General features: G+C 45.8%; 1 protein-coding gene across 1 annotated transcript; it reads right to left on the bottom strand.

Moving 5' to 3' along the window:
* Positions 1 to 263: 263 nt before the first annotated feature.
* Positions 264 to 6,725, bottom strand: LOC103182719 (neurofilament medium polypeptide). Its single transcript, XM_042336961.1, has 3 exons — positions 5,634 to 6,725; positions 4,590 to 4,714; positions 264 to 2,155 (listed from the first exon to the last, which is right to left on the bottom strand). Exons 1-3 carry the CDS (start codon positions 6,708 to 6,710, stop codon positions 706 to 708), a joined length of 2,652 nt encoding a protein of 883 aa, XP_042192895.1. The 5' UTR covers positions 6,711 to 6,725; the 3' UTR covers positions 264 to 705.
* Positions 6,726 to 9,584: the final 2,859 nt, after the last annotated feature.

Here is a 9,584-nt window from a genome sequence, read left to right as displayed (position 1 = left end):
AACCGATTGTTTTGGTAACTTACATATTGTAATATGTTATGGCGAGTAAATCTTTAGGGCCATTTCCTGGCCTATCTCCCTTCTTTCCTGTGGGAATCCCTATGTATCTGGACTGGGAGCTCATCACTGAGGGAACCGTCTGTGCAATCCCTCCATTGAGCACTAATGTACTGTGTCGCTGTGTTGTCACAACTGTTTTGTCATTTTTACCACTGAAGGAGATGAGATGATCCATTATAGACAATGAGAACACAATAGATTAATTTTCTTTGACAAAGTGCATTTATTTGTGAATGGAAACATCGGTTGCTACTTATTCATTGATTATATTTGCAGCAACATGTAACAGTGGTCTAATCAGTGGACCGAAAAGTGTTCATTTCTGATTACTTTATGCGCATCTATTGAATTAATATATTAAAATCAACAGGAAAGTTAAGGCTTTTTCTGTTGCATTTGATTTCCTAGACATCAAAGCTATTTTGCAAAGTCAAATACATTTGCAGTCATCCCATTGGCAACGTTTAGTTGTGCAATTATTCATGCAGCGATAAATTAAACTGAAATTATTCCCCTGAGAAAATGCCATATTTTCTATTCCACAAACATATATTTCATTTCTATGTTCTCAGATTGCTAAAGCCCCAGACTTTTGCCGTGTTAACATGCATTTCTTATGATTTGACCTACTCAGTTGGTTCTTATTTATTTACTTTCTTTGGCATCACCTTTGGTGTCTAATGAAGCTGTTACTAACTTTTCTTCCTTTTTCAACGTCACCTTTGTTTCTTCGATGGCCTCTCTTTTCACTGTGTTTGTAACTGACATCACCGTTGTCTCTTGCTTGCTTCGGACGGTTTCCTCCACCACAATCGTCTGTACGTCCTCTGTCAAACCTTTTGTCACCTTCTTCTCGCTTTTGACTTCCTTTTCCTCTTTCTCCATGCTTGTGTCTAAACCATTTGTAATGAGCTCAGATACTGTGTGGCCAATAGACTGGGTGGTCTTGCTTTCAAGTTTGGTGTCACTCGCAGGTGTTTGCTTCACTTTCTCTGGTTCTGAGACCTTCATCGGCTTTTCCTCACTTTCTTTACTATCCTTGCTGTCTTCCTTCTTGCCTTCGTCTTTATCAGGTTTCTTTTCCTCCACTTTTGATCCTTCGCTGTCCTTTTTCTCTTCTTTGCTCTTATTTCCAGGAATATCAGACTTTTCTTCAACTTTTTCTTCTTTTGATTCCTCTTTGGACGGCTCGCTTTTCCCAGAAGATTCGGTCACTTTTGTTTCCTCGGCTCCTTGTTCTTTTTCGACCTGACCTTTCTGGGCTTTGCTTTCTGTTGTTGCCGGCTCTTTAGGAGGAGGTTCTTTCTCGTTTGCTTTTGAGGTTTCCTTTGCTTTTGGAGGCTCTTCCTCTGGTTTAGCCAGCTGTGCTTTACTTTTGCTTTCCTCTACCTTTTCTTCAGCAGGTGACCCAGGTTCAGCCTTTGGGGTTCTAGTTGCTTCTTTTGACTCCTCTGCTTGTTTATCTCCTTCCTGATCCTTGGAATCTCCTTTCTCTGTAGCATCTCCTGAGTCTCCCTGGTCTTCCTCAGTCGCTGCTTCCTCGTCACTTTCAGTTCCTGGTTTTCTTTCAGTAGTTTCTCCCTTCTGAGGCTCTCCTTTTGATTCAGATTCTTCTTCTGTCTCCCCCTTTGTTTCACTGGTTTCTTCTTCTTGACCCTCCTCTTTTGTTTCCTCAGTATCTTCTTCCCCAGCATCTTCTTCCTCTTCCCCTTCTTCTTTTCCTGTGGTCTCTTCCTTTGTTTCATCTGTTCCCTCTTCATCTGAGGCCTCAGCTGTTGTTGCCTCGTCCTTTTCCCCATCATCATCCTCTTCATGTTTAGTCTGCTCCTCCTCAGACTTCTCACCAGAGGCATCATCAGACATGGCTTTGAAGTCAACGTCTTCAATCTCAGCCATATCAACCTCCTTCGTTGTTTCACTTATAATTTCTTCTACAAATTTATACTGAGGTGTGATCTTTGTGGGGTTAAACTTGGTCTTAGCTGTTACGTAAACTGAATGCGCCATAGATTGGGGCTGTTTGAAGGTATATGATGGAGGAGTGTAGCCACCAGTAATTGAGCCAAATCTTGTCTCTTCACCTTCAAGGAGTTTCCTTAACAAAGAAATGCAAAAAATAGATCTGTGAGATGCATCAAATTGTGCCAGTGTACAACCGAGACATCTTTTATGGCTACCGCATTGCGTAACAGGATAGTTCAGTCCTTTGCATGTTTTCAGGGATATGGTTGATAAATTTAAGACAGGTGCCAGGAAGCATTTCTTTACACAGAGAGTAGTGAACAGCTGGAATGGTTTACTGGGTAAGGGTGGATGTTTCTCATTTAAGGAACAGCTTGACGATAAGGCACCTCATGTTAATTTTAGCATGATGAGAATGGGAATGTTGTGAGAACAATATGATCCATGTTACAGCTTTAGCTGATCTCAGCTGGGTGGGCAGTAGCTGCTGGGCGAGAAAGGCAAATATCAGGTAGGGCTTCCACTCCTGAACTCTGCTGGATGTTGATTGAGGATGGAAATATGTGAAAAAATTTTAAAACAAAAATGTGACCATTGATTTCATGGAGAATTGCTGTTTTTAGAAAACAAATGGTTCAAATTAATGGTAAATATATTATAAAAATCAAATCGAGGGGTTTGCTCCTTAAAGGTTCAAGAAAACTCGATTAAAAATCGAACATAAAATACTTTTATATTAAAAAATAATCCTGTATCTTTAACCAATTGCATGTTCATTCATATTTTTTAAGTTGCACATTTCAAAGGTACAACTGCCATCAGGAGGTATGCTTTTAGCAGACAAGTTTCCTGCTCTTCCGCCCCCACCACCCCTCCCCAGAAAAATGCAGCATCCCTCCACTGTATGGAGCGTGATGCAGAAACTGAGCTGAGCTCTGCTGAATTCCCCTGACAATAATATCATTATTAAAAAGGAACAAACGGCAAATGTCTCTTCATCCTGTGAACCTGCCAAAGCGACACCGTAATGTGAATACTAATTCATTTATTGCTCTGTGTGCAGATATTGTAATGTTTAATGCATGTTGCAGGTTCCATAGTTGTGTAATCATTCACAGCTTTATGGTACTCAATGCATTACTTTCTTATCCTTCCCCAAGGTGTATTCAACTGGAACCAGGCAGTAGAATGTGATTGAGTTAAACAATCTGGATTTTCTTGGGAGTTGTTGCTGACCAGGAGTGTTTTATTTGTTCATTTTATCTTTCTTTTGTTTTAACCTTTTGAGCACCAATTTGACCCTAGTGACTTTGAGAGAGCTAAGACAGACCGACCTTCACATTGCCTTTCCTAAAATAATTTGTGTTTAACGATTACACAAAAAGAACAATCCTTGCATTTACACAATTAAATCTAAGAAATGTATAGAATATTTTTTTAATTTGCAAGGTTCTTTGAACAAACTAGAATTTGTTGCTGCTCTTTTACTTTATTAATAAATAATAATATTTTTATTAATAAATAATAATCCTTTCATTTTGGTGCAAGATGAAAATGTCAGTGCTCAATGAATTAAATGATTGATATGATAATTTTTATTATGGATATATCTTTTTTCATATTAAAGGTCTGAAATCAATTTTGTATACAGGTATTTTTGGAGTACTGCAGATTTAACCCCTTCTCATCCAAAAAATTTTATATTTGCATAATTTATTTTTTTAATGGTAATTCAATGCTTGTTTAGCCACTTTTGACTAACCTACTTTGCAATAGGTATCCATACAACCAGAATAGTGCATTAAGATTTAAGTGACGTTCATCCTGTTTGTTAAGCAATTTTAATTGTAATTTGTTAAGCAATTTTAATTGAATGAACTGCGGTATAATATAATTTTAATTTTGTTGTTTAATCAGGGGAAAAAGTATTCTGAATGATATCAACATAATCTGACAGAAAGAATTGGATTCAATTAAGTTACTCTCCTCAACATGGGAAATAACTGGGTGAATTAGTATGGTAATATACATTTGCGCTTGTAATCTGGATATTTGGGCTTCAGCTGACTCTCTTGCAATTGGAAACCCACGTTAAGAAATGCTGTACTGCAGAGGTGCGCACAGTGGATGGTCAGTGACGCAGATTACTGCAGCTTGTCATGTATCTTTCCAGGGAGTTATTGCAAGGCTGTTCCATTTTTTTAAATTGTCTGTTGGTGTTCCTTTGCTTTTTCTCACACATGGCATTGCAAATATAATCCTTGCATTTGATATACGTGTTCGAGACATCTCAAAGCGCTTCCCACAATATACTGTAAAGTGAATTGACTGTATATTTTGTGGGTGAAACGTGGCAGCCAATTACGCACAGGAGTGTCCTATAAACAGCCGTGGATTGAATGACCACATTTTTTTAATATATTTTTTTGAAGGGATTATTACCCCCGGAGAAGCATCCGCCGATTGACAAATCATTACAAGATCCCTGTGTTAGAAAAAGAGATTTACAAAGGAATGCTAAGGGGCAGGAGGGGAGAGGGCAAGTGTTAATTTGTCATCAGTCTTACCTGTAAGAGGCGATTTCTACATCTAAAGCCATTTTGACGTTCAGTAGATCTTGATACTCTCTCAAGTGATGGGCCATCTCCCACTTTGTATTTTTAAGCTCGTTTTCCAATTGTTGAATGGTATCCTGTGAAAAAACAATTTTAAAAGTGTGTATACACACATATTATATATATATTTGTGTGTGTGCGTATGTTTAAAGTTACAAACAGAACAGTTTGAAAATAGTAGATTCAGGTCACAGTCAAAAAGTATATATATATATGTGTATATATTTTAAAGTTACAGATCAGCTCGGAAATAGGGAATAGTACCCCCGGAGAAGCAAAATTTGTGTCACAGTGGGGGGGGGGGGGGGGGGGGGAGGCGGTGGGGGGTTGATGGGTGTGGGTGGGTTGATGGGTGGTGTGGGTGGGGATGTGGGGGGCGGTGTGTTAGTGGGTGGTGGTGGGTTGGTGGTGGGGATGTGTGGGGGGTGGTGGGTTGGTGGGTGTTGGGGGGGGGGGTGTGGGGGATGGTGGGTTGGTGGGTGTTGGGGGGGAGGTGTGGGGGTGGTGGGTTGGTGGGTGGTGGTGGGGATGTGTGGGGGTGGTGGGTTGGTGGGTGTTGGGGGTGTGGGGGTGGTGGGTTGGGGGGGTGGGGGGTGGTGTGTTGGTGGGTGTGGGGGGTGGTGTGTTGGTGGGCGGTGGGGGGTGGGCGGTGAGGGGGTTGTGGGTGGGTGGGGGGTGGTGTGTTGGTGGGCGGTGAGCGGTGAGGGGGTTGTGGGTGGGTGGTGTGTTGGTGTGTGTTGGTGGGGGGTGTGGGTGGGTGGTGTGTTGGTGGGTGTGGGTGGGTGGGGGGTGAGGGGGTGGTGTGTTGGTGGGTGTGGGTGGGTGGTGGGTGAGGGGGGTGGTGTGTTGGTGGGTGGTGGGGGTGAGGGGGTGGTGTGTGGGTGGGCGGTGAGGGGGTGTGGGTGGGGGGTGAGGGGGTGGTGTGTGGGTGGGCGGTGAGGGGGTGAGGGGGTGTGGGTGGGCGGTGGGGCTGCCGAGCGCAAGAGACAACCTCACCTGGAACTGTGACAGCTCAGCATCGTGCCTCTCCTCGATGTCGTTCAGCTGCTTCTCCAGCGACTCCTTGGTGCCCCGCACGGTCTCCAGCTCGATGCTCTTGCTCTGGAGCTGCCGGCGGTACTCGGTGATCTCCTGGCGGGTGGTCTGGAGGGCTTCGTTGTTGACCTCGGCCGCCTGGCTGAGCTTGGCCACCCGGGAGCGGAACCACTCCTCGGTCTGCTGCAGGTTGGAGCTGGTGTAGCCCTCCAGTTTGGCCCGGATCTCCCTCAGCGCCGCCGTCAGGTCGGGCTTCGCGAACTCCTTCAGCTCGAAGCCGACCTGCGAGGCTTGGACCTGGGCGAACAGGTCGCCCACCTCTTCCTCGTGGTTCTTCTTCAGGAAGGCCACCTCGTCGGCCAGCGCCTGGGCTTTCTTCTCCAGCTCCAGCCGGACCAGCCGGCAGTCGTCCCGCTCCTTCTTGAAGACCCGGAGGCAGGTCTCCGCCTCGTCCCGGACCCGCGCCTCGTCGTCGCATTTGCCCCTCAGCTGCTGCAGGTCCTCCTCCAGGTGCTCGCGCTCCAGCAGCGTCTGCGCCTTCTGGCCGTCCACGTCCTGGATCAGCTGCCGGAGCTCCCGCAGCTCGGGCTCGTAGATGCCGGCCAGGCGGGAGGGGGAGGTCTGCTTCTGCCTCAGCTCCACGATCTCCGCCTCCAGGCCCTTGTTCTGCTGCTCCAGGTGCCGGACCTTGTCGATGTAGCCGGCGAAGCGGTCGTTCAGCCCCTGCATCTGCTGCTTCTCGTTGATTCGGTAGTCTTCGTGGTACAGAGCGGAGGGGCACAGCTCCGCGCTGTCCGAGGCTCTGTGCGCCCCCACTCCCCCTCCCCCTCCCGCCGCCGCCGCCGGGCTGTAGCCCCGGGGAGCAGCGGACAGGCTGCTCCGCTTGTAGGACGAGTTGACGCTGGTGTTGCCCCTGGACCAGGTCTGGGTGCGGAATCCGGGAGCCGAGTAGCCCAGACTGCGGGACAGGCTGCGGGAAGGGTCCACCGACACCTTGCGGTACGGGGAGCCACCCAGAGAGTCCCAGCCGTAGTTCATCTTTGCGTCCTGTCCGGTGCCGGTGCTGCTGATGCTGATGCCGGTGCTGCTGCTGGTGCCGCTGATGCCGGTGCTGCTGGTGGTGCCGCTGCTGGTGCCGGTGCTGCCGCCTCCCCTTCCCTTCCCTCCCCTGGACTGTGTGTGTAACAGTGCGGAGTCGCGGCTCTCTCCCTCCGCCTTTATATAGCCAACGCTAACACTGCAACATCGATCCCTCAGCCTCTGGGTTTCTGGTACCGAAGGGGGATTTGGGATACATGACGCACATCTCTCTCTCTCTCTCTCTCTCTTACTGACTCTCTCACACTCTCTATCTCTATCTCTCTCTCTCTAACCGAGTCTCTCACACTCTCTATCTCTATCTCTCTCTCTTACTGACTCTCTCTCTATCTCTCTCTCTCTCAGATATCCTCTTAAGTTCAGTGTTTCAATTGGCAATACTGACTGAGGATTTCTCTCTCTCTCTCTCTCTCTCTCTCACACACACACACACAAAAAGCATCATCTTTTAATCAACGTTTTTTGCCCTTCGTACGCGTAGCATTATTATGTGGTTGTTTTCTTCGGTTATTTACTTTTCACCCACGTCGAGTTCAGGGGCTGCTTCTGTCACACTATTTCTTGGAAAAAAAACACACAGATTCTGCTCCAGTCGTTCAGTAATAAATCAATAGAAAGAAAGAAAAGAAAAGAAAGAAAGAAAGAAAGAAAGAAAGAAAGAAAGAAAGAATCGGTTGGTTGGTTGGTTGGTTGGTGCAGATGAGATGTGCATTTGAGTTTAAGGTTTTAGATCAAATTGTAATTGCTGTGCAGTTGATGTCAAGGTTTAAGGACTCCACACCCCTCTTCAGATTGCTACAAGCATCACACAACCTTAACTCTCCGGACTTAACTTTTATGACATATATATATATATAAAATCTTTTTTTAAAAAAAATCTGTGGTTCATTGGAGAAGAGGGATCAGCAACATCACACCACCAACTGCCGAAACGAAAAGAGAAATGAACGCTCTCTTCAGTGGTTTCTTTCAGTAATTTGTATTTGCAATGTATTGCCCCCCAAACTCCTGAGTTTATTGTATACGTGGAGATTTAACAACAATTTAACAATAAGAATTGTTGATTGGGAATCTGTCATTGTAGATATTTTTTATACAATAGTTTAAGCTTTTCTCACAAGGCATCTTGAATAGAATTGCTAGACTGCACTTGTCAGTGAAATCCCCTGTGGCCACTGAACCAGGCAACTGACATTCTTACAGGACTGCATTAATAGAACAAGGACTCCACCCTCGGAAAGATATCTTGCTAAACTTTATTGGAACCAAGTTTGCTTGTTTCTCACTCTTACCTTTTTTATCTGGTCAGCTGGGTGTCTGACACATGAGGAAACCTGTCACCATTCTGAAGAATATCCCAACCAAGCTGAGAATTTCATGCATCCCACTTGCACATGGAAATCTTGGAGATAGATTGTTGAAATGGGATGCGCACTCTTTCGCCCTGGAGGGACACATCCTGCTTACCTAAGTGTTGGAAAGCAGGTTGGCAGGAGCCAAGGCTTGGGCAACACAGAGTCTAACCAACATTGGGGTACTGCTGGAGTCTAACCAGCTAAAACCACATAACTTGCCTTTGATGTCGCTGTCCGGGAAACTTTCCCACTGCTTGTCCAGCTAGGACCACTCTACCCGTTAGGGCTTTGGCTTGCAGGGTTAACTGGAGCTGTGTGAGAGGATTCCCTGTCCCCAGTGACTGGTCTGCTCCTGACAGTCCTGATGATTAGCCAGGCTCTGGCTGTGCTGTCATCGGCAATGCCCTGAAATTACGGACCCACCTGGCTCAGGAATCTGTCTACTGACTCAATTCCAATATTCTGTAGCCAGACAGGTCACCTTGGAGCCAGTTCAGCTCCAAAGAGATGCCGCTTACCTCCCCACCCTCCCTGCTCACTCCCCCAACCCCCCCCACCCCTCCACCCCACAAGGAGGATAGTCACTGCTACCTCTGCATTGTCAGCCAGCATACACTCCAGTCTGTCAGCTGACTTCTATGATCCACTTACATACCAATCTGTTATTAAAATAATTTGACTTCTAGACTGTCTCTGTCTCCACCAGGTCAGTGTAGCCAGTTGAATGCAGAAAAGTAATTTAAGTTTTTATAGCGCTTGTAAATGTCAGAACGTTCCATACAACTTGACAGCAATTGAATTTTGTGGGCAAACCAGACAGTCATTTTGTCCAGTGCAAAGATCTGTGAAATGCATGGATGATTGAGCAATCTATGTAGAAGATTGGCATGGTACATGCGCACAGGGATTTTATAGCAAATATTCCGAGACATTACCCTGCGTGAATTGCACTGTTTACATACAAGTTGTCATTGTTTATACCAATCAGCCACAACACCCTGAAACTCTGGATAACTCTCCCTCAATCCTTACGTCCTGCCCACTCTCCTACTTTAGGTCGCATCCGAAGACCTTCCTCTTGGACCATGCTTACGGTCACCTGCCCACTCCCCACTCAGAGTTGTGTTCCTCCATTGTCAAAGCTCTATGGGACTTTACCCTCTGTGAGGGGTACTGTATAAATGGTTGTTGTTGTTGTTATGTATCAAATAGTTAATGGTGCTGCAGCACTGACTGATTGAGACCACATTTGTTTTTTTTGTGTGAATGAGCCTGCAGTGAGAAAATCATGGAACACTCAGGATGTTTAGTGCAATTCAGACCAACAACCCTCCACATTGAACATTGGCAACATTTCACTGTATCAGGAGTTGGCTAATTGCATGTTACTGAGTGACGGCTTGATGAATTGGAGAAAGCAGTGGGATTTAGCCACAGGAGTTAGTTCAGTCTCAAACCG

Source organism: Callorhinchus milii, unplaced genomic scaffold (genome assembly GCF_018977255.1).
Source record: "Callorhinchus milii isolate IMCB2004 unplaced genomic scaffold, IMCB_Cmil_1.0 Scaffold7, whole genome shotgun sequence".
NCBI classification, from domain to species: Eukaryota; Metazoa; Chordata; class Chondrichthyes; order Chimaeriformes; family Callorhinchidae; genus Callorhinchus; species Callorhinchus milii.
The sequence above is the reverse complement of the archived record's forward strand: the minus strand, read 5'-3'. Positions and strand labels throughout refer to the sequence as shown.

Bases quoted from the DNA above. Each gene is read 5' to 3' on its own strand.
- LOC103182719 (XM_042336961.1), bottom strand. From the start codon at position 6,710: ATGAACTACGGCTGGGACTCTCTGGGTGGCTCCCCGTACCGCAAGGTG. The intron at 4,715-5,633 runs GTGAGGTTGTCT...GTTTTTTCACAG, and splicing joins CTGAGCTGTCACAGTTCCAG to GATACCATTCAACAATTGGA. The intron at 2,156-4,589 runs GTAAGACTGATG...TTCTTTGTTAAG, and splicing joins GTAGAAATCGCCTCTTACAG to GAAACTCCTTGAAGGTGAAG.